We start from the raw sequence: 23,642 nt of genomic DNA on the forward strand, positions 1-23,642 counted from the left end.
CAAATAAAGAATTTGTCCCGGTTAAACATGAGATGGGACTGTAACTTAACATAACCCAATCTATTTCAGTTTTTACCAACAATTTCAAGATTACCAACAATTTTAAAATGCCGGGAGCAGATTATTCTAAGAAACAGGACAGATTTACCTGCACTAAGAAAAACCTGATTTTTCTAGTACGTATTTGAATTACAATTTTTTTGTCGATGAAACCCTGCAGCTAAAACAGCCGTTTAAATGGTAATTGTGGCTAAGTGGTTGGTTGCTCTTCAGAACCAGGTCTGAAAAATCAGCCAGGTTTCGAAACAATGGTGTATGTAAAATCGAAAATACTATTAAAGTTCCTGCTCCCGAATTTCACGACAACGCGAATCAAGAGTGCGGAGTCTGTATCAGAATTTCTGCTTCGTTGTCAGACATGGCAGCTAGAATTGACCATTTCTATACGGTAAACAAAACTCGAAATAATCCGGCTACCCAAAATAATAATATGACAAACATTAATTTACATAGTCGAGTACCTCCATTGTTAATTTTAAAATGGTATCATTCAAAACCACCCATTGTTTTCAAAATAATGCAGAACAAATTCAAACTTCAGAGTGGAACGTTCATAAAAAATGTCCAAAGGATAGCGGTGACAAAACTGGGGAGTTGTAAATAAGAGATCATCAACTGAAAGGGAATAATCTGCAAAATCAGCTAACCTTTATTACTGTGCAATGGCGGTCAAGCCAGCTACTGTAGGTTACTTGAATAATCTAATAATCGAACACATATTTTGCCGAATATATTGCCGAAGCCTAATAAGGAAAAAAACCTAATAAGTTTATTATCTCCATGAAAAGGATTTCATAAGAGGGTTGAACTTTCTTTGTTGTCCTAAAACATTCAAGGGTTTGAAGCCGGAAATACCGCTCTCAGGGCTAAAGTTCGTATGAAATACTAGTACTCAAAATCAGTAGCGTGTGATTTAGGATCTGGCAACGTTAGAATTCGCGCAAACTTTACGTATTTAAAATTTATAAACTGTAGCATGTGAATCAGCGAGAGGGACAAAAGAATTGATTGCTTCTCCGCAGAATTAGTCTGGTCCCCACTTGTAGAGCTTTTTCAGGTGAAAAGCGATAGTAAACCACACGAAACGCGGAGGCGAAGCCGAAGACGTTTCTGTTCGATAATATGGGCCATTGAAGTCTCTTTAACAATCAGCAGAAGTTTTTTTAGGCTTTTTTATTAGGCAGCCAACTGGCAAAATTGCGCTTTCCTTTCGGTTGTCTTACCTGAATTTTATAGTCCAATTTGGACATCATGTCACCAATGGTACAGAGTACAACTAGTCTTGGTAAGGTCGTTTGATGTTACGCGACTCGCAGGACCGCTTGGCATCGTAGAAAACGTGTATTCCGTTTCGCTAACGTCTGCAATGAACTGCTTCAGCACATTGCATTCCATTTTATGCTCCATTTTCCAGTCAGCTGCCTACATTGAACCAACCACAAAACAATTAATTTCCATTGCAACGATATCTTGGGCGTACACCCATGGCTGGGAATTGTCGCCATGCTGCCAACAAAGGCAAAGGCACACATTCCAAACCTTGCGCACTGATTCTTAATACACTACAACGTCCTGCATTACAATAAATATTGAACTGATTCACAATGTACTCTTCGTAGAAAATCAATACGAGGTTGAGACACTTGCAACGCAGGCTCTCGTTTCCATAAATTCCAAAAGACTAAAAGTGTCGCTGATGATCTCTGGTGAATGCCTAGGTCTCTAGTTTTCCAGGTCCATTATGAACCGAAACGGTTTTACATTCTAGCTTATAGACCGTTTTTAGCAGTCTTTTTATCGCACCTGGCACGTAAGGTTGCAGTAGTGGTGCAGTTGACATCCCGAACATTTCCGCAGCTCCTTACTCTCGTACAAGCAAAAGGCGCAGTGTGTTTTGTAGGCGCTGCGCTCCAGAACCCAAACCAAAGGGTTACAGGCCATTACAACGTCGCCAGCAGCGAAGGAACGGATGCCACCGCTCGGCAAAGCTTCCTGAATTTCCATTCTATCTTAGTCCGAAGGATAAAAACAGCTGCTTAAAAAACCGAAAACAGCTGCTTAAAATTAAAAAGATGGGGTATGGTCCACAAAAATAACATAACGAAACCATACATGTGCCGCATTGGCTTTATAACATATGACTTTTGAGTCTATTTAAGCTTTCGATCGTTGGGAAGAGATGCCTGCAGCAAGATGAAAACTGATTTAACGAAGAGTATGACCTACAGTAGTTCAATCCCGTTGTCATGCAGTCAAATCCGGTTGCTGTCTCCTCGATCTGACAATATAGCTGGTCTAATTTATTTGTGCTGCAATTCAGTGCACGTAGCAGTATTCGTCTGCAACGGATGGACAATACTTTACTTTTTTGTGACTGCACCAATCTTCAGTTTCATCTACGAGGTGTGGATCATTTAAAAATTAAACGTACTAAATTAATTTGTGACCATTATATCGACGTTTTGGCAAGATCAAGATCGTTGCATGGGCCCATGATTCCATGCACTAACTGTTGGTCTGTGCGAAATAAAACCGGTACGAAGATCTAACGAGAAAATGCCTTGCCTAATTCCACTCTACATTATATTGGGTATTACATATCATCACGCATTATAGCTAACGAAAGTTTTTATTAATACCGACGGAAGCAATACAGATTATCGGGCTAACGTATCTCCGTAAAACTTGCTATTCATAAAATTAAATAAATTCCCATCCGGACGAAAACTAAGTTAACGAAAAGGTTGAGACTGTCCCCTGGATGGTCGTTTATCAATTAGGATCAAGCAATTCGAATGGACAGTGTTGCAAGTAAATTATTTTTATAGTGCGTAAAACTACCGGCGTTCCGAAGTAGCAGATTCCATCTGGGCACAAACATAACCTAGAAAACAACAAAAAATCATTCTTTGATGCCGCAAAACGACGGCTTAATTCGGTAGTCGCCTGCTGCATCACGGCTTCTTGCGACCCCATACCAAACAGTACACCAAAATTATTGTTCGCTTCCTGAGCGCAGTCTCGAATGAGGCAGCACACTTGAACAGTTAATGATTTCACCTGTTGCTTCGCCGGTTTCGGCAGGTTACTGAAACCAATCAGAACTCTTTTTTCCAGCGCTGCTGTGGTAGTCATGCAGCGCAACAATTACCAGCAGAAGAGCGCGAAAGTCTGCACACTTCGAATAGATCTCCGTGAAACAACTCCAATCATAAGTATTGTTACTGCAGATAATTATTAAATCTACGTATAATTAGATCATTAAACCAAATTATTTTTAATCAATAATTAACTACCTGCATTTGCTCAATTTACCGGGGCCTTTTACCCCACACGAGCTGCAAACCCCTTGATCATCTTCCAGCCATCTCGAAGCGGTTGCTGTTGTAATACTTCAGCGAAATTACTCCACCGGAGATATATCGTAAAAGAGCTCCAAGTTTTCTTGGTGTAACCGGGCTTTTCCACCTAAAAACGTTGATAGTACAGTGGCCAATGTAATACAAGCCCATCCAACAATTCTTTGACCGCTGAAAGCGGGAATTTAAAGAAACGTGGGCTTGAGCCATTTAATGTGCTTCGACACGTCACGCCACATGGGTCTGCGTATTCAGCGTAAATAAGCAACAAATCTGCATGTGTTGCACTTACTGTATCTGTGATATACAATGTAATATGTTTAGCATTATTTATTGCCATCATAATTTATATTAATTTTATACTTTTGTGACAGTATTATCTTTGCTTTGTAATACAATATCGCGGTGGTACTTAATATCCATATTACTTTCAAATTACTGATTGCAACATGCCCGGGCTAAAGATGATTGATTCCACGTTGGTCTAATAATGGTCTATTAATTGTGATCTAATATATTATTATTGATTGAATATTTATAAATATATCTGCCACTACACTACAGTACGATGCGTATTTGCATTACTGTGCGCGATTTATATGCGCTGCGCTTACAGCGGTCAAAGAATTGTTGGATGGGCTTGTACTTGGAATTGCAACAAGACATACTGTACATATGCAGCTCTGTGCATCTGCGACAAGAACACAGGTAGCCGTGACGTTTTTCGAACTCGGCCCGCCGTTTCAATCTCGTAATAAAGGAGGGTTCCTTCGTGTTCTTGTAACGCAATTTAAATCAACACTTTATACTAAAGTGCCGAAATTCCCACATAACGGAACTAAATGCAAGAGTATGCAGCCAAAATCGTTATTGCTATCAAAAACCCTAGGACGCATATTCAAGGTGCCCAAAACAGCAGCAGCATTTCCTTTCACTACAGCTAGACTTAATCTCTGCTTCAAAAACGCAGTAGAACGAGGTTCCCCTGTCACGTCGCGAATCTTTCTGCCAGCGAAACGAATGAGCTCCATAAAATCAGAACCAAAAGTGCCAAAAGTTTCGACTGCCAGGGCGTAAAACAGGTAACCCATCCTTTCCACGTAAGCGTATTTACGGCGTTTAACGTCTTCGGCCATATGCGCAACACTACCGGATGCACTCGCACTTGCCCGGACATGCGATGCGGCTACCGTGTCCCAGCATGTAGCGTCCCATACCAGCGCCTTACCATCCCGTACCGGGACGAGAGTCATGCCGTCTGGCCGCGTGTTGTTTATGCCTGACAGTCCGAGTGGCTCGCTTTGACATGGATACCCCGCATGTTCCAAAGCCCGCTTTGGAACATGCGGGGTATCCATGTCAAAGCGGTTTTTTTAACGTTTAAATTTGAATCATTTTAAGTAGTATTACGCGAATGCACTTTTTGTAACACTGATGGCCTTTGCCCAATAAACAGCGCAAGAGTATGCAGCTCACTCACTATCTCCAAGTCCAGTATACAGCGAAGTATTTTCTCGTCCGCGGTGATTTTGCACCACACTGATATCCCAGCACACCGGCCCACCGGCGTCATCCGCGGCATCCGGGTCACTGCACAGTACTTCCGTAAGGCTCGAGCATAAAACCCTAAAAGAAGAAAATAAGTAATTACGAACGCGCACTGTCAGTTCCGAACATTGAACGACCACGGCCGATGTCTAGTCAAACGGTTACAGGGCTGTAAAATTGTTGTATAAAAAAAAGTAGTAAATCGGGTGACCAAAATCAATGCATTATTGAGTCGCATTTTAATGCTGTGTATTGTATTCCGCGAATGTCGTGCACGTAATTAATACAATCAAGTGGAAATTAGGATAAATTTATCGTTTTTTCATACAGACCGCTGATCGTTGATGGAAAAATAATTGTTTATTGTTTCGGATATTTTGGAAAATCAACAGATAATTAATAAATATTATGTTCATTTAAAATGTGTTGAAAGTATATTTTTAATTAGTTATGTTTACCCATCATTACAAAGCCGTTTGTAAAGTGAGATCTTTGCCAACAGGTTGTGCTTGGTGCTCAGAAAAACAAGAGCCCGAGGCTGTGCGGATCATCCCAATAAAACCGGCGTTCTGTTCGCACAGAAAAATGCACAGCCGGCATTTGCTTTGTTATCGCGAACGGTTAGCAGCCAGCGTTAGTCACAATGCATCTCCTGTTGTTAGCGGTCTTGTTGGCCGTTGCCGGCGTTTCCAACGGGCAACGTGGACGTGGCAAGGGCGGTAAGCGAAGATTTGCTTGTTACTGCTTTAGCGTCAACCTGCCATTTTATTAATTATCTTTCAGACTGATAAATTATTTACTCAGTACTCGTATTCCAGTTTTTCCTTTTAGATGAAAACATTATACAATAAATTAAGTGAGAAGTTAAGGAATGTTCTTTATTGCATTCACTTGTCTGCTGTTTCTAAATCTTTAAATGCTGTACTTTAATGGACACTTTTAATTTGGGATTGCGGTGTTGTTGTAAATGTGCTTGGCTTTTAGAGTTATTTTTTCTTGTCAGATGTGCAGACAGTGCAGGTACCCGGTGCTTCACATGTTGTTGTTAACCTCGCCCCTGATGCTGCAGATTCCGCCGACAATTTCCCCCCATACTACCGTGTAGAGGTAGAGATAATCAAGTTTTCTAACCCCGGTAGCGTGGATCTGTCCAACCATTGGTGCGATTCAACCAGCAAATGCGATACCGGCATTTCCGCTTACCTTGACTTGTAAGTGAATTCGGAAGGCCCCGAACTGTTACCACAGCTTTTATCTAGTGTATGTGGCAGTTGGCACTCACAGTAATATTGCACATCCATTTGTACCTGTTTAGCTGCAAAGTTTCCGGTTTGCCATTTACAGCAACCGGCATTTTTATATGCGAGTGCATATTTTACGTATTGCTCATATCACACAGTTCCATTTGAGCATTGATAGTACCAAAAACAACCTACGGCAAGAAAAAAGCCATTCTGCTGTCAGGTTTTTGCTCTTATAATGGGTGCAGCGAGTAATTAATGAGGGCTTCGCGTGGAGCATTGCCCGATTTATGTGATTTTCTCCGCATCATAACTGCTTGTTTACTGTAACTTATAATTGATAAGTCCAATGTAGCAAATTTTCCGGGCGTTGTTTCCCATTATTTGGCGTCACCAGTTAAATAAATCGTTGGCACAATATTTTTTTTTCCTCAACAGGGACAAACCCTTGAAGCCCTTTGAATCCGCCGCAAAAGCCAAAGTGGTATTCACCAGCACCGATAACGACAGTCCGACTGTTAATGCTATCGTCAACCACGATGTCTGCGGTGGCGCTTCCAGTGTAAGCAGTATTGTCATATACGAGAAAAGATCTGTTCACAATTGGAAAGTACTAATTAAAATTTTGGTAAGGCAAATTTAAACTGTTCGGGATTTTTAGCAAGTCACGCTACGTGCCTATATCTACGATACCGACGTTGGCGGAATCTGGCAGACAATCGATGACATTGACTGCAAATTCATCATCAATCCAAGTGACGTGGCCAGTGATGCCAAGAACGCCAAATGGGGGCCGACAACAACTTGCCAAGCTAAATACCGCAACAGTGATCACGTGTATGTATTACCGTATTGTGTACTGACAGCTCTTAAGCATTTCGGAATTTTTTAATGTAAGTTGACAAAAATAAATTGATAAATGTCGCAAAATGTTTTAAGCACTCGTGCATGTAAGAAAGGCTTCCCAACTTCAACCTAATTTCCAGCTCGTTAAATTCTTTTGTAGCAGCATAGGCGGCAGTAGATAAGCTGTCGGATATATTCACGCACAATTAATTGGGGATACATTTTTTAACAAGTTTCGATATAGAGTTATATTTGTACGTGGTTGCAGTTTAATTAAACAATAAATAAAGGCATACCTATTTCGGTGCTTGTAGACTGACAGCACACATTCGCGCATTCAAAACCGATGAAGCCACGTGCCATGTTGACCACGCCCAGCTGATGCAGCTCCAGTCTGACAGCAGCAAATCCTCCTCTAAACCCAAGCCGCACGTTCCCGGCGAGCACGAAATCATCAATCTGGAACTGCAGCTAGTCCAACTGAACAATCCCAACGGCAAAACGTACAAAGGAGACTTTTGCGATGTGGCATCGCCCTGCGATCCGTTCTTCATGGCCAAACTGGACACGTACGTATACAATTTAACGAGTTGACTAGTTGATACACTTTACACCGTTACACCAACTAGAATAATTTAAAAAAATATTTTATTTTTGACTGATTTCTTAATATTAGTGAGAACTCGTTGTGGAAATGGCCCGGTATTGACGGCGATAATGGCTACAAACAAGTGGGCAACTTCTGGGATAATAATTCACCGCAACTCAACCAGAAGATGCATCGCACTATCTGCGGCGGAGCCTTGAACGTACTAGATAAGACTTCCCTTCTACTTCCTTACTGGCGTTTTATAGTACAATGGCTAGTTTGCACGTTGACTTTTCGTAGTGGGTGAACCTGCGCGTGGAAGTGAAAGATGGTGATCCGACGGCGCTCCTGCACTATACTTTGATCGAATCTTTCCAGTGCGTCTTCCAGTTTGACTACGGCACGGTCGCACCGTCCGAGTCCAGCTCAGAGTGGGGACCCACTATGGACTGCACTCCCAATCATCCTGGTCACGATATCAGGTAAATGTCGATTATTTTATTTATAAGCAGTACAGTACAAGTACATGCACAGCTGAGCTTTGATAGAAACTGATGTTTTGCTTTACAGACTTCAGTATCGCGTTCGTGCCTATGATTCCGAGCTCAGCAGCTGTTAAAATGCCAGTCGACGATAAACGCAAGCATATGTTTCTGAAATGTCAAGAAGGAAAATCTTATATCAGCTGTTACTAACTCTAATCCAGATTCAAATTTGTTTTTATCGCTTAAAAGATTCTGTTGGCTGCGTTCTTAGTTTGACCGTCATTTACCGTCAAAATGGAGAGTTTTTGCGACTTTGTGGCTTTACAAATTTTAGCACTCATCAGATATTTTAAAAGGCCAAAATTGGTTTGTTGTAATTTGCGGTAACGGTTGTGCGGAATAAATGATATCTTCGGTGTACTGTGCGCAAAACGAATGTTTTAGACGCTTTGTTTGACAATACGATAGGGCAGTTTCGTTGCAAAGACCCCGTAATAAAACTACACACACTTTTACACAACACATTATAACGGTAATTTCAAAGGACTTTTTTTTATTGACTTGCGCTTAAGATTCAAGGATAGTCATCACTTGAGGAACCCGGAATACTGACAATTAAAGCATTTTGGATATTGATATGTGCTGACATGATGGTTTTAACGTCCTTCTTGATCGAGCCAAAAACCATTCTGCTGACAATTATAACTGTTGACTGTTGACCGGTAACTTCAAAATCACTTAGCTGACGAAGTATCTGACTGGTGGGACGGAACCCAAGATTTCCGACGTATTCAACATATTCGGGATTCTACCTTGCTTTCCACGGACATTCGCGGGTAGTATAAGCGGACTTACCGGACTGTGGTGATAATACACTTGCAGTCCATGAATAATTTGTTTCTGTTCTTTTTCATCCGGCGCGGCGTTTCCGTTACTATCGTCTTCGTCTACGAGCTGACTTGACCTGGAGCTACGGTCTTAGATACTGCCGTTTATATACCGTCGATCGCTCTTCGCGAACTTCAACTGTATTTAATTTAGAAAACAGTTTTTATGGTTACACTGAGCTCTCGCTACCTTTCATCATGTCATCAGGTGATGCACAATAATGAGAGCATAACTGGCCACATAGATGATTATATTAATAATTACGCTCTGATAGTGATAAAATTGGACAATGCTGTTCCGGCGCCGTTCTCGGGTATGGATATTTATCCACAAATATATTTATGCAGTTCGTACCTGGTCACTCTTTAGTCAGGAATTTCTTCAGCCTTACTATTATTATTATTATTATTACGGCACAAGAGCAGACAACCCCAAAGGGACTTCAAGTCTGGTCGAACAAAAAACATTTGAGCGCTAATGTAAGTATTTAAGACAGATCGACAGATTTGAGTAGGAATTTAAAGGCAGGTACAGAACTTGCATCAAGAATTTTAGGGTTAACAGCAATAATTTTATCAAGCAGACGCTTTAATCGAAATTCCATAGTCGCCTCTCCAATAACTCTCCTTGCCCGTGCAGCGTCGACTCTTGCCGGTTTTCGTAAATTGTAGTGCATGGTGTTGTCTTTCACTTTGATCATGTCCAGGAGGTAAGCGGGAAGAGAAAACTGACTCTTGTTCCAGATCTTGTACAGCCACACCGCATTGCTCTGACGCCATCGGTCGAATATGTGAGGGATACCCAACTTCTGATACAGTTCCGGAGTAACCGGCATCTTGTAATCAGTGATGGTTTTCAGAGCTTTACGTTGTAGTCCGGCTAGCTTGTTGCGCTCAGTCGAAGACGCTGCAGACCATACCGGCGACTGGTGTGCGATATGGCAACCGAAGCAAGCGTGATAAAGACCTTTGCGCTGTGACATGCTGAGCCCTTGTTGTGCGCGTTTAATCATGGCAATGCCGAAATTCCCTTTCCGCTGTACCTTTCTGAACTGATCGTTCCACTTCAGGTGGTTATCGATCTCAACGCCGAGGTACCGTACACATTTTGATATGCCGACAACTGACCCATTGATGACGACTTCTGGATCCGGCTGCATATTGCGATCGGAACATATGTATATCGCTTGGCATTTCTTTTCGTTTATATGCAGCATATTTTCTTCCATAACCTGGCCAACACGTACCAGTCCATCGTTCAGTTTAGCGGCAGCTATGCTTTTCGTCTTTCCGGTAGCATGAACAATTGTGTCGTCTGCAAAACAGTCAACATCACAATCTCCTGCGTTAACAGTAAGCACGTCGTTGATGTAGATGGTGAACAGGATTGGACCTAACACAGTGCCCTGCGGGACACCAGATGTTAGTGGCAACCAGTCGGATGTTCGCTTGCCATCTCGCACCCTTTGTACTCTGCCAGTGAGGTAACTATGTAGCCACTGCACCACGATGTCCCCGGCCCCAATTTTTCTCATCTTTTCTAGCAGTCGCGAGTGGCTTACACTATCGAAGGCTTTCTTCAGATCTAAAAAACACACTGCCGTCACACTGCTACTATCAACTGCCTTCTTCCACTTCTCCGTTGTTTTCAGTAACAGTGTTTCGCAAGAATAGCCATCTCTGAATCCAGACTGGTTTGGGGACAGAATGTCGTGTTCTTTTAGGAAGCGCACAATTTGCAATTGCACACATTTCTCGAATAGTTTCGAGAAATTGCAAAGTAACGAAATCGGACGGAAGTCATCAGCACACTGCGGTGAGGTGCTTTTCGGCAAGGCAAATACTTCAGCTCGCTTAAACACGGAAGGAAACACTCCCTCCCGCAGCGATTGGTTTACCATCTGCGTTAAGGCTGGGGCGATTACTATGACATCTGACTGTATGATTTATCATAATATTATCGTTAGCATGTTTAGGCATTAAATTATTGTTCTATCAGAGCTTGGTTGCCTAATGTTCAGTTTTCGGGTTTCTGTGTTCTGGTTGCACCGGTGCAGTTCATATTGATAAGTCCAACATAATGTCGATATCAATAAAAACAATCAATGTCCGTAGCGGGTCAACACATTTGGAATGTGGCAGCTGCTCAATCAATTCCCGGTGCCATTCAGTACAAAAATGGCCGGCAGTTTTGGATAGCGAGCAGATATCTGCTCCAGTGTGGGAAGTCGTGATAAATCTTGCTTTTGATCTTGCATTTGATACACGAAGAGCACATACGTCACCAACAGTCCAAAAATCTATTAACAAGAAGCCGCTAAAAATGTTATATCGGTTTTACGGAGGTGCAGTACATGGCATATTATTGAGGGTAGGTACAAAATGGTCCAAATCTAATTTTAAAACTATTAAAACTAATAAAACCAAACGTTTTAATTAATTAATAAATACATCGCATCGACAGTGATTTCTCAAAAAGTTTTAATGGTTTTAAAAGTTTTAAGAGTTTTAAAGGTTTTAAGAGTTTTAAAGGTTTTAAGGGTTTTAAAGGTTTTGAGGGTTTTAAAGACTTGGACCACTTTGTACCTACAGTGTATTATTGTCGAATTACCGTGAATGCGGCTTCGCGCGTGATGTACATAAACCCTCCAATGGTCATGGCCACACGGTTATTCTCCAACCTTGACACGAAATTCCCCAGAGCAAACCGACCTTCGTTGCTCTTCATATTCAATGTCATCTTATGAAGATGCGGGAGCACAGCATGGGCCTGCACAACACACGGTTATTCGGAGTAATACTTATCACACTTCAAATTGATCGGACTCGTACCTGCTCGCTCATCATAATTGCCAGTCCCGTCCGCATGGAGGAATTTACCGCAGATACAATTACCAATACACAGGCAAAGAGGATGATATCATTCTCTTGATAACTACTGAAATGCACTCCATGCTTATACATCGCAAAGGACGTCAAACTGATGAATCCCATCAGATCCACTCCGTACAGCATGAATATCAACAGTGACACCAGGCGATCAAAATCCAGTACCAACTGGGACAACTCCAAGTGCACTGCGGCTAAACACTTAATCCTGTCTTCATGATACTCCAAGGGAATAAAAGGATTATGGACGATATTCCGCACATTCTCCTTTACATTCTTGAAACACAGAGCCAAGGCGAACATAATCAAGCAGATAAGCAGTTGTGGATAAACATCAAGACCTTCATCAAAGAACATCATGATGGCGTACAGCACACAGATCATCCAGATCGGGATATCCAACATAACCGGATGGTCAACCGTGCACGACCAACAGTGGGTGGCATTAAGCGGGATAGCGCGTTTTGTCGCGGCTAAAGAGAAAGTCTTAGCCACCGCCCAGATAATCCCAGCGATGGCCATCCCGCTCCACACCGTCAATCCAACGGCTAAATAATTAATTGACGATTTGATTTGCGACAACGCACCAATTTGCTTTTCACACACTCGCGCAACCGCCTTCAGGATCCGCCGGTATTCTTTGCGCCGACGGAGAATGAGGACGATGGTGATGGCGGCTTTGGAGATGTAGCATGCCCGGAAGATACTCATCGTCACCGCGGTGAACTCCAGTTTGGACAGCTGCACCTGGTAGCGTTTCCATGAGCGTAGTGAATCGACCACCCCGATCCCGATGGCGAAGATCAACAGGATGGCTTGTAAGCAGCGCCAGGCGAACACAGCGGTGTAGCGTTTCTTGGTGCGGATAGATTTCAAGCTCTCGGTACGGATGCCGAAGATCTTGGCGAGATGGAAAAGAATGCAGACTCCGCGCGACTGCCAGACGCCGGGCTTCATTGGAGAACGTGAATCCTTCAAGACGAGCATGGTATCAGAAAGGTCAACTTTTTATTATAGGGAAATTACATGTTAGATATGGCATAATGACGAATTGAGCGGGTTGTTTCTCATGGACAAATGTTTATAAGGACCAATGAGTGCTGACTTAGCGAGAATTAGTTGGACATTGCTGGCAGGAATTCAGACGTTTCTCGTCCATGCGTGATCTGTTCTTGTACGCGCTTTAGTCCCTAAGGAACCATGACTGACAAAGAGCGGCAGCCGCATATTCTACGTACATATTCGAGTTTAGTGGCCCCAGTGGCGCTCATGGTACTTCCAGTGTCAGAGAACTTGTAGGAAAATTCGAAGTACTCGCATGCATCTGCTCCTGAAATACCTTACGATGCAGTAGCAAATGGTGACTTCAGTTAGCGTTTAAAATAGCCAATCGGAAAGGATTCATTGCATGTATTAATAATTTTTATTTATAAATAATGTATAAAATATTTGCTGTGAGGTACCTCCATGCGGTAGCATGGTTACAGTATGATCAACTGATGCAGCTCGCATAAAGTGGGTGGGCGGTAGTTTCTGATGTATGGACTATGAGTGGTTGTTGAGAAAACTGGAAGTGCCAGTCCAGTGGTCCACTATTTTTATTCCTACGTGAAATATTTACCAGGGAATTAGAAACCGATGATCCGGCAAAAATTTTCTATGGCAGGCTTCTTGCAAACTATCGAAAGCAGCTCTATGAAGTCATGTTTAAACAATTAATATAAATCTGTTCAGTTAATATTCTGGTGTCCGACTGATACTGCGATATGGGAACAGAACCAAAATAAGACTGCTATAACATAAACACCATTTTTAATTATCATGACATAGTGGGTTTATCTGAACTGGACATACTCATCAAGACACTTTTATAAGAATGAAAACTAAGGATATGACACGTTAAATTATACAAGATTGCGGACCAGCCAAATGGAACCATTCAAATAGACTAGAGTCACTACACTACAAAGTACTTGCAGCTTATCATAGTTATTCAAAACTCCAGAATTTATTCCGGATATTGCAACGGAAGCATCAACCATAATGCCAGACACGCAGGTCCACGTTTCAACACTCCTAGGGTAGGGTCAGTTAGTCAAGTTACTGCAGCATTCATTTGTTGTCACTTAACGGTCACACTTTCCATTTCCGTTGACATCTCCTGCAGCGATTTTCATAATCGCAATGGCCAACTGCATCTTCAGGAGGATTTTTTGCGATCCAGGGCAAGGAGGCAAGTGGAAAGCATGGTGATATTGCCTATTGATGAACAAGTTGGTGGATTCCGGACGTACCCCCAAGTAGCGTTTGGCCGATTTCAAAGCTTCCGGTTTCGGAAGCTCGAACAACTCCCGCGTCCATTCGTCTGAAAGGGCCCGACGCAAATCAGCAACCGTCACCGCTCTCCTGTCTCCAGTTAGCATGCTAACACCGGCATCTGTGAGGATCTTAAATAAAGCTCGCCCGTCGATTTCTCCCTTCCACCAAAGAACGAGGGTCTTCATCGTCTCATCGGTAAATGGCATTTGAGCCAGCGGTACATTCTCCGAAGCTTTCCCTCCGTCCATGGCACACGCATACACTTCGCTAAAATACAAATTCTTGAACAACTATCACTGAAAATGCTTAGCTGATCTGACACTGAACAAGCTCAGACAAACTAAATGATGCAAATTGCTCAGGATTTGTAAATGCAACAACGCGCTTTACTCGTTGCGACAGAATGATTGCTTAAATAGCCCTCGTTTCTAAGCCACATGCAAGCGAGCATACATCGGGAGGTACATCGAAAACGGATCTTTTCAGTAATTGATTCCGGATATAAACGCAACCGGCGACTAATAGCTTCTGTACACTCTATTCACAAATGTATTCGTGTGTTCTTTCCTCAGACGAAAACATTATCAATGCTATAATAATATTGTCTCTGCGCAGAAGTGCAGGATTATCAGGATTAAAATTTCTGACAGGCAGCTATATTGTTTTATCAACAACGTACTTTAAGAAATTCTTCTAGACGGCTTGTGTCATCGTTGTAATTTGTAAACGATGCACATACTACGCGCTAATGACACACGGCACCTATAACAAAATATTTTTAGCAAAGCAATCCTGGAAATCTTTTCAAAGCAGGCAAAAATCCGAGGTGCGGTTGAGCCTAATTAAATGCGTTATGTACAAGCCCATCCAACAATTCTTTGACCGCTGTAAGCGCAGCGCATATAAATCGCGCACAGTAATGCAAATACGCATCGTAGTGTAGTGGCAGATATTTTTATGAATATTCAACCAACAATAATATATTAGATCACAATTAATCACCGATAAAGCATCATCACAGTTAAAATTATCAGGTTAATCAACAAAACCAAACAGATCGCAGTTAGAATTATCATAGTTAAATTACCAGTAACTACAAAAGAAACAGATCAGTTTATGAACTACCATTCATGAAACGAAATATGGAACAAAATATCAGTACTCAGTTCGAGCGCCACCTGCGTGGAAGACCTTCTCATATCGCACTGGAATAGATTTGTAAAGATTCTGGCAGATTTGTTGCTTATTTACGTTGAATACGCAGACTCATGTGGCGTGATGTGTCGAAGCACATTAAATGGCTCAAGCCCACGTTTCTTTAAATTCCCGCTTACAGCGGTCAAAGAATTGTTGGATGGGCTTGTACATACTTGTATTTGCGGCGCAGGTATTGAGGCATTAATGTGCAAATAAAGCAGTACTTATATTTTTTTAATGCGCAGGTTAAGAACTGAAAATGACCTTTTTAGCGTAATACCGAAAATGAAACACTGAAATTTCGTTAATATTGTCACGATAGTCATTTAGTGACAGTCTGACAGAAAGATCAGGTTTTCATTAGGTTATGACCCACTAAATTCCAACATACTCGCAAGTCCAAAATAAGCTGCATGATTCAATGTAATCGAAGTCAATCAAACCTTCTAAGTTCTAACCCCATGGTTAACACGGTGTACGGTTTTCAGCTTATGCTGTCGAATTTTTATTGTTTCCATCTCTTTTGCCTTACGAAAATTAAGAAAGCATGACTTTGCTTTCATGCTCGCATTTATTTACGGGTAATTTCAATATCCCATCGGTTATCTGGGCAGCATTCAGCTTCGTTAGGAAAGTGTTCAACATGAGGTGCCTTAAAGTTCAGGAACTTCGTGGCAGAATTCACGAACCAAAAAATTAAAATCCGAATGACTCCTACTACCCGCCGACACCGGCCTGTTTGCCTACATACAGCGGCAGGCACGGATCATTCGGGTCGGCGTTCTCGGGCGTCATAGCATAGGGCTTGAGCGGGTTTTCGGCTGTTGGCACCGGAAGACACTGATATCGGAGGCTGTAGTGCGTCGTCGGGCAACGGCTTTCTTCGTCCGGCTTTGCAGGGATAAATGAACAGCTGCCATGGGCCCCGGAACATTCATGGGCAATCCACAGCGTGTACGGACAGCCGTTGTAGTGGAAACCTCCCTCGCATGTGCGATTGATCTCCACCCATCCTTCGTAGAAGATCCAAGTGCCCCCCAAAAACCACACGATTGGGTTTTCCGGGTTTAGACATTTCATGGAATCAATCGACGAACCTACGTTCCATGTTGCGATGGATAATTCGTGAGCGATAGGTTTTCCGGCTCTTGTAGTCCGATTCGTCATCTCGATTTCGAGATCGATGTCCTTGTGGATGGCTTTATTTGTTGTCACTGGTATGGCATCACTGTAACCCCAGGTGATATGCATGACGACAATACCCTGTAAAGCAAAGGAAAGCATTGAGTCAACCGAAATTAACGAACAATTCCAGAGGAGGGTTTTCGTTACTGACTAGCAAAGAGACGGTAGCCGCCGAAATCTGTTGGCTGTTTCTCATTTCAATTTGAAAGTTGTTGATGTATATAAATTTATTAAGGACTCATTGAACATCGGCAGCAATTAGAATCTCACACGTGCTGGACCTTGTACAACTACTAGTAAGTTAAAAGTAATGCCGTTTAATTCTGACAACCGCTCGACTCGGGCTGCGGAAATGCAAGGCAAACCGGCAAATGGCTTTTTTTTATATCACCGCAGCTTTTGCTTTTCTTCGGCGTAAAAGCAACGGGAAACGCGGACTTTGGTTAAGCCAGTCTGATCACACACCAGATATGCGGCATTGAAGTAACCCAACAAATCTTGAAATATTGTTTTCACGAGTATAAGTATTGGTGCTGATGAAAACTAGTCACTATCACCTAACCCGAAAGCTCGTAAACGGCCCCGGTCAGCACCTCCCGCTTAAGTGTCTAAATTTTCCCAGTACAAATAGAAATAGTTTCTATATTACAAATATTTCAGTATATTACTCAGGATTCGTCTTTTGCTGTTACAGTTTTGCGAGTTGCACGGTGACCTGCCGATCGCCAGCCAAATAATTTTTGATTTTGTTTCTCTGTGAGATTCATACCATGACCAAGCACATTTTGTGCATAAATAATGTCAAAAGACTTAAGAGTAGTGACTACTTAAGACTGCTACATATAAAGGCATTATGCGTTCAATAAATTTAAAAAAGCAGTGAGGCATTGTTTGTTCAAATGGAAACTATACCAGTGCACATAGTGACAGTGTGGTTTCAGTTCTGGAGACATGTTGACGGTTGACAGAGTTTACTAACAGAACGATATTTTCTCAAGCCGCTCGGTACATCGACAGCAAGCTGCGGAAAGCGAGTGCACGGTGCTCTATCGAAAAACATCACTGGCAGTAATAAAAGCGCAGCGAAATCTAAGTACGTAGAAAATTTCGGCAGAAATTTGAAGATGTACAGATATGTTGCTAATGGCCAGCAACACCGGTATGTTTGGCAACATACAACGGCAGGCAAGGATCATTGGGATCGGCGTTCTTCGGCGCCACCGCGTAAGACTTGAGCGGTTTATCGGCTGTTGGCTCGGGCAAACACTGATACGCGAAGTTGAAGTGCGTCGTTGGACAGCGGCTCTCTTCGTCCGGTTTGACTGGTTTGAACGGGCAGTTTCCCTTGAATCCAGAGCACTCATGGGCCAGTCGCAGCGTAAAGGGGCATCCCTGGTAGTGGAAGCCTCCCGGGCAGGTCCGGTTAATGGTATCCGATTTGTCCATGAACGTCCAAGTACTGCCCAGGATCCACACGATCGGGGTCTCAGGATGGATGCAGTTGATGGAACCGGACGACTCAATGATCCAAGTTGAGTTGGACAGTTCGTACGGCATAGGCTTTCCGGTTCTCTTAGAAGTCCGGTTAGTCACTTCGGGCTCGAGACTGATGTCCTGGTGGATGGCTTTATTGGCTGTTACAGGTGTGGCATCAGTGTAACTGTAGCTGCACAGCATCATGGCGACACTCTGAAACAAAAATTAAGGAAAGTTCACGATGCACTAACAAACGAAAACTGTTTAAAATTCTGTGAACTTGCTCGTTACTGACCAGCAGGACTGCAGACGTCGTTAAGAGAGCTTGCTTGTTTGCCATTTCTCACGTGGAAAGGTTGCTAAACGCACTTGAATCAACAAATCAGTGCATACCACTAGCCACTAGCGCCTTAATCTTATAAGCTTTTACACAATATCAAAGGTGCCCGTTAAATTGCTGCTGCAGCTTGCAAGGCCTGTGAAATGCAAGGTAAACAGACAGGTTCTTTTTATACCGACTAATGTAGTCTGATTACTGAAAAATCTGCTTTCCTTGGCAGTGGAAACAATTTTAAAAATTGGACTTCGGCAGAATTAGACCGATCACGAGTTAGATACGTGGCCAGTAGCCATAATTTGATCCATTAATCATGCCAAGGTTTTGGCACCCAATTAAACTTTATAACAAACCGCGGAGTCGCCGACATAGTAGTCATACTACTCGTATTTTATGCTAACCGCAACATTGTACAACTGCAAAAGAAACTGCACTGAATTACGGAATACTGTGGTATAAAACCTGCTTTTGGATGTTCACTGTTAGCGGTACCGGTAAATATGTATGGCTCGACCGTTGCGTTTTTCTTCGGTAGTGGCTTATGCGTTTATGAGATTACAAGCTTTTTCCGTTCACCCGTTCCTGAGACGGGCTTGTATGCATGTCACAGTTCTGTTCGCCTGTTTTAATTTACGAAAATCTAAGTGTGAAAACGGATCTGTTTGTTAATTTTGATTGAAAAAATTATTTTGCATTCAAATACTAATAACCGGTGCATTAACCCAATAAGGTTGGGCAAACTGGTTACAGCATGGCTTTGTGTCAGTTAATCACCTAGGTTGGGCCAACTGGTTTGCTACGGTGTTGTGGCGTGAAAGAACTAATAAATCAAAGCCACCTGTGCAAAGCTGAATAGTATAAGTGCATACCTACAAACCTACAGTAATTGGTGAAACGGATCGAGAAGAAATTTAGGTAATTTAGCACGAACCGCTGATGGTACCTATGGATTCTTATAAATATGGTAATGTGGATGCTTATAAAACCTTTTAGTACACTTTTGAATTTTTTCGGACCGATACAACGGTTTAACCCCCGAAAACCAGCAGTTTCCTTTGAATACAGAACATTCATGGGCTACTTTCAGCATGACGGGGCATCCTTGGTACAAGTAGTGATGCTCGCTTACCTACAGAAACCTTGTTTAGCGACGAAATTGTTTTCCGCCTTTATTTTTGCTACTTATATATTTTACTACTTATATATTTTTACTACTTATAGACTACTTATATAGTATACGTTACGATATTTTAATAAATTTGCTGGACAATGTTTTTCAGTCAATTTGCTTCCCACAATAACAATGAGATTATTGTTAGTTATAGTACGCACTCCACCCAGTTTAACTGGTCGATTTGGCTGCTCGGCGAGGGTGGAGCGGATGGGGGCGGCGTCGGCAACTCGCATGATAATATCAGCGCTTGCAGCAGTACTCTGTACAGATCTGTATTTTCAATGGATGGTCTGTGTTCGGTTCGTTTTAGGCGACGCCTTAAGGCTTCACTTTCTAAAAAGTCTCCATTGCGTTATCTACGGATAGTCTAATCAGTACAGATGTATCAGACGGCGACATTATTAATGCATAAGGATTTGTCAAAACTTCGTTTGGGTTTGTCAAAGTTTACTTTAAACAAAGAAACATATTTCAGAAAGCAGGTACAAGCAAAAACAAAAGTAAAAAGCACAAAATGTCTTAAAAAATTTTTTTAAGGCGGAAGATATGACAGAATAGCGAAGGAACAAATACGTTTTTTTCTTTTTGTCTCAAAAGGGGTACCTATAGTTTTTACGTATAAGATGGTGTGGGCAATAGAGAACACAAAAAGAGCATCAACAAGGGTGCAGAAGGGGATGGCTACAGATAACGGGAGTGAAAAGGGGTGTGTAACCGTCCAGAACCATTGGTCGTCTGAGACTTCCGCCGGCCGTTTTTGGTCTCTAAACCGTGCAAAACGACCGGCACCGCCTAAACAACTACTGTAAATTTCGCCAGCTCAGTTTTTTTGCGTATTCGATTGTGAACAGGGAGTGTAATTTCGTATCCGGTCGTTTCTTCCCGAGAAAACTTCGTATTTCAAATATGTAGCAGAAACGATCCAAAGTTTATCCAAAATTACATTCATTCCTCTTGTTGACGATCGAAAACTCCAAGAAAAAACAGGTGCGGAAAATCTACTGCGGTCGTTTCGGCGGACCCCGGTCGTTACGGACGGTTTTGTGGGCGAAACGACCGGCGGACGTCTCAGACGACCTGTCGTTTTGGACGGTTACAGGTGTGCCTTTAGCAGTTCCAAAATTAAGGTACTAACTGCTTGTGCAAGGGTTGCACACTTAAATATTTTAGCCCGTAATCCATTTCGATAATGCGGCAACACACAGGTGCGCGCGAAACTGTGTAATTACTGGAATCCAGCCGGTGTTACATGCGGTCTTGTTAGTTGTACTGCGGCACCTTCAACATTCCGCACACAAGCGCAACGTTTCATGAAATTATGGAATTTTTTTAGTTCATCGTTTTGTTTTATTTTCTTTGCACTTTACAGCCCAACCATAATTTTTGTTGAGACACTTGGGTTTTTTTGAAGTTAATTTGCAGACGAACAGCAGAAATTATTTTTTTTCGTTTCCCATGGTAATCTATCTAACAAAACAAACAACAGTGAGAATCATAATGACCCATCATGCATGGAATTTTCCGAACAAGGTATCTACTCGCCTCTGATAAATTTTTTTCAAGTTCATCCAACGGTTGGGCACTCTTTAAAAGCCACTTATTGGATCTCGCAATAGCGCTCATTGAGCGACGCTTCGGCATACACATTCTCAAGCAAAAAGGGGAACGTTGAAACTTCCAGTTAAACTTGGTGACGGGCTCGGCACGTATAACAAAGCACAAGGACCACTTCCATCGCTTCCAGGTGGCAGCAGGGTATACGGTTTCAAGGGATTATCCGGTGTCAGTGGGGGCAGGCACTGGTACCGCACCTCGTAGTACGCTACCGGACACCGTGCCATTTCGTCCGGCTGCTCAATGAAAACGGTGCAGTTCACCGAGGCACCGGAGCACTGGTGCGCCAGCCGCAAGGTATACGGACACGCACGCCCATGGAAACCTCCCTCACACGTCATATTCAGCCAATGGTCGGCGGTGGTGTTAACATTCTGCTTAGATTCGGTGGTCAAATTCACGAATTGACCGCCCAGGATGCGGATCATGGGGTACTCGGGTAAAGGGCAGTCTATAGTGCTGGGGAAGCCGATAGACGTGATCATGACGGATGTCATTCCGATGGGTTGAATTTCAGGGTCGTCCGCGGTGGCATTGCGCATTTCAAACGGTAGATTTATATCTTGAACTGCTTTTCCAGTGGTACGATTAGCTGATTCGGAAAAAAGACCAGCAGCGTCGATGTGGTGAATAACGAGCGCGGTCGAGTCGATTGCGTCGAAATTGGTGGAGTTGGATGGGCGGTCAATTTGGTCTCTAGTGGAATTTTGATCGGACACTGCGGCAGTGCCATGAAGTGTGAATACCAGGAGCAGTACGTACTGGGAATACGAAAATCGTTGGAATTATTTCAGTTATTTACCCGGTACTGTTTGCTTACTTACCGGGATACGGATTACACGTATCAACGTTTCAGTTGCAAACCCATTTCGCTGGCCAGCCATGGTTCTGAATCCTTTCGCTACACTTATCGGTATTACGGCAGCAATGCACTATTTATTCCTTTTTGGGATGCATAAATACTAAGATGATAATTTATGTGGCTTCTTTCTATTGCATTAGACCAGGTTTTCAGTGTATTTACGGCTTCTCGCACAACGATGATATAATATTATCGGAATGCTGGAATGTGCTTTTGCTCGAGGGACCATTGACACGAGAAGCATTACTAACGAGACCATGCTATTGCTGCCGACTGCTGTTCAAAATTATGTACAGATATTTGTACTCGTATGTGAGCTCTACAGGCCTTTCCAGGTACATCGTTTATGCATTATCGTTAGGCGTTATGAAATACTCAGAAATAGTTTAGGGCAGTGTTTATTATAAATGCGGCACTTACCACATGGACCGTCTGACCGCACAACGTACATATGTTTAAGGGATTTGGCCCGGGACATAGCACTGAATTCGTGTACATTGGCGGGAACTTTCGCTGTCGCGCACTCCCAAACACTTTTTTGCATTGCTTTATGAGATTTTGTAGCCAGAAGAATTGTATATGTAGTTGTGAAATCCGTTTGCGCGCGCAACATGCGGTAGCGGAGTTATGAGGGCAACAAAATTCCAAAAAGTTTAAATGCATTCAGGTGTACCAAAAGTCTCATTATGCACCGATCCCTTTCAAATTTTGCACGTAAATGCACATAACCATGAAGATTGTTTTGGTACGGATGCAGACTTCTACAATTTTTTTCGAATTTTAAAATGAATTTCAAAAATTTTAAAATTCATTTTAAAATTTAAAAAAAATCCTAGAAGTCTGGTTCCGTACCAAAACAATCTTCATATATGCATTACGTGTTGAGGAGATCGGTCCATAATGAGACTTTTGGTACACTGAACAAAACTTTGGAATTTTGCCCTCATAATTCCGCAACCGAAGCGCGCAAACGGATTTCACAACTACGTACAATTCTTCTGGCTACAAAATCTCATAAGCAATGCAAAAAAGTATTTGGGAGTGCGCGACAGCGAAGGTTCCCGTGGATGTACACGAATTTGGTGCTATGTACCGGGCCAAATCCCTTAATAAGTACTGGCGTACCTACAAAATCTACTTAGCCAACCAGTGCCATAACATAAGTTGTCCGGTTGTAATTTTGCTGATTTATCGTCAGCGTTCGCTATAATTCCACAGCTTGATCATTAATTATAAAGTGGCTTTAGTTGCAAACATCCTGCGGTCACCGGCTGTCTCTCAAGCAGAAAAATTGCCGTGCGTCTCATTTTATTAGTAAATAGCGAACAAATGCTGACCTTGGCAGCTGCCACTGACCTTGCTGTTCCGCTGCAGCTTGACCTGAACAACGAATTCACTGTTTTGCAACCGCGAATATTCGCTAACTCTAAATATTTATTGCTTGATTTGTCTGAGTTGGTTTGAATTTCAATGAATTTTAGCTGCAATAGATGCGATGCATTATACTGTACTGTAACTTTTAAGCAGCAACACAGAAGCCACATTCTTAACATCAATACACGAGGCTACGGGCT

At 42.4% G+C, this 23,642-nt stretch overlaps 4 protein-coding genes across 5 annotated transcripts; 1 reads left to right on the forward strand and 3 right to left on the reverse strand.

Annotated features, from left to right (window-relative positions):
* Positions 1 to 5,551: 5,551 nt before the first annotated feature.
* On the forward strand, positions 5,552 to 8,543 carry LOC129592300 (uncharacterized). Of its 2 annotated transcripts, none has more exons than XM_055488307.1 (8): positions 5,552 to 5,686; positions 6,037 to 6,178; positions 6,647 to 6,770; positions 6,870 to 7,045; positions 7,369 to 7,623; positions 7,731 to 7,863; positions 7,944 to 8,125; positions 8,214 to 8,543. In XM_055488307.1, the coding sequence occupies exons 1-8, from the start codon at positions 5,611 to 5,613 to the stop codon at positions 8,260 to 8,262; spliced, it is 1,137 nt and encodes a 378-aa protein (XP_055344282.1). In that variant the 5' UTR covers positions 5,552 to 5,610; the 3' UTR covers positions 8,263 to 8,543. The 2 variants fall into 2 exon arrangements, with proteins under 2 accessions (XP_055344282.1, XP_055344281.1); XM_055488306.1 differs by having other exon boundaries at positions 5,557 to 5,686; positions 5,971 to 6,178.
* A 7,375-nt stretch (positions 8,544 to 15,918) lies between these two features.
* Positions 15,919 to 16,966, reverse strand: LOC129592315 (uncharacterized). The gene is made up of 2 exons (XM_055488329.1): positions 16,757 to 16,966; positions 15,919 to 16,683 (listed from the first exon to the last, which is right to left on the reverse strand). The coding sequence occupies exons 1-2, from the start codon at positions 16,799 to 16,801 to the stop codon at positions 16,138 to 16,140; spliced, it is 591 nt and encodes a 196-aa protein (XP_055344304.1). The 5' UTR covers positions 16,802 to 16,966; the 3' UTR covers positions 15,919 to 16,137.
* A 593-nt stretch (positions 16,967 to 17,559) lies between these two features.
* On the reverse strand, positions 17,560 to 18,616 carry LOC129592304 (uncharacterized). Its single transcript, XM_055488313.1, has 2 exons — positions 18,377 to 18,616; positions 17,560 to 18,294 (listed from the first exon to the last, which is right to left on the reverse strand). Exons 1-2 carry the CDS (start codon positions 18,419 to 18,421, stop codon positions 17,746 to 17,748), a joined length of 594 nt encoding a protein of 197 aa, XP_055344288.1. The 5' UTR covers positions 18,422 to 18,616; the 3' UTR covers positions 17,560 to 17,745.
* Positions 18,617 to 20,952: 2,336 nt separating this feature from the next.
* LOC129592309 (uncharacterized) lies at positions 20,953 to 22,635 on the reverse strand. The gene is made up of 2 exons (XM_055488320.1): positions 22,031 to 22,635; positions 20,953 to 21,967 (listed from the first exon to the last, which is right to left on the reverse strand). The coding sequence occupies exons 1-2, from the start codon at positions 22,088 to 22,090 to the stop codon at positions 21,242 to 21,244; spliced, it is 786 nt and encodes a 261-aa protein (XP_055344295.1). The 5' UTR covers positions 22,091 to 22,635; the 3' UTR covers positions 20,953 to 21,241.
* Between the last annotated feature and the right edge of the window lie 1,007 nt (positions 22,636 to 23,642).

This window comes from Paramacrobiotus metropolitanus, unplaced genomic scaffold (assembly GCF_019649055.1).
Source record: "Paramacrobiotus metropolitanus isolate TYO unplaced genomic scaffold, Prichtersi_v1.0 Parri_scaffold0000051, whole genome shotgun sequence".
Lineage (NCBI taxonomy): Eukaryota > Metazoa > Tardigrada > Eutardigrada > Parachela > Macrobiotidae > Paramacrobiotus > Paramacrobiotus metropolitanus.

Coding starts and splice junctions, on each gene's coding strand:
- LOC129592315 (XM_055488329.1), bottom strand. CDS start 16,801: ATGAGAAACAGCCAACAGATTTCGGCGGCTACCGTCTCTTTGCTA. Junction 16,684..16,756: donor CGGCTACCGTCTCTTTGCTA/GTCAGTAACGAA, acceptor TTTGCTTTACAG/GGTATTGTCGTCATGCATAT.
- LOC129592304 (XM_055488313.1), bottom strand. CDS start 18,421: ATGGCAAACAAGCAAGCTCTCTTAACGACGTCTGCAGTCCTGCTG. Junction 18,295..18,376: donor CGACGTCTGCAGTCCTGCTG/GTCAGTAACGAG, acceptor TTTTTGTTTCAG/AGTGTCGCCATGATGCTGTG.
- LOC129592309 (XM_055488320.1), bottom strand. CDS start 22,090: ATGGCTGGCCAGCGAAATGGGTTTGCAACTGAAACGTTGATACGTGTA. Junction 21,968..22,030: donor TACGTGTAATCCGTATCCCG/GTAAGTAAGCAA, acceptor TCGTATTCCCAG/TACGTACTGCTCCTGGTATT.
- LOC129592300 (XM_055488306.1), top strand. CDS start 5,611: ATGCATCTCCTGTTGTTAGCGGTCTTGTTGGCCGTTGCCGGCGTTTCC. Junction 7,046..7,368: donor TACCGCAACAGTGATCACGT/GTATGTATTACC, acceptor CGGTGCTTGTAG/ACTGACAGCACACATTCGCG. Junction 7,864..7,943: donor TCTGCGGCGGAGCCTTGAAC/GTACTAGATAAG, acceptor GACTTTTCGTAG/TGGGTGAACCTGCGCGTGGA.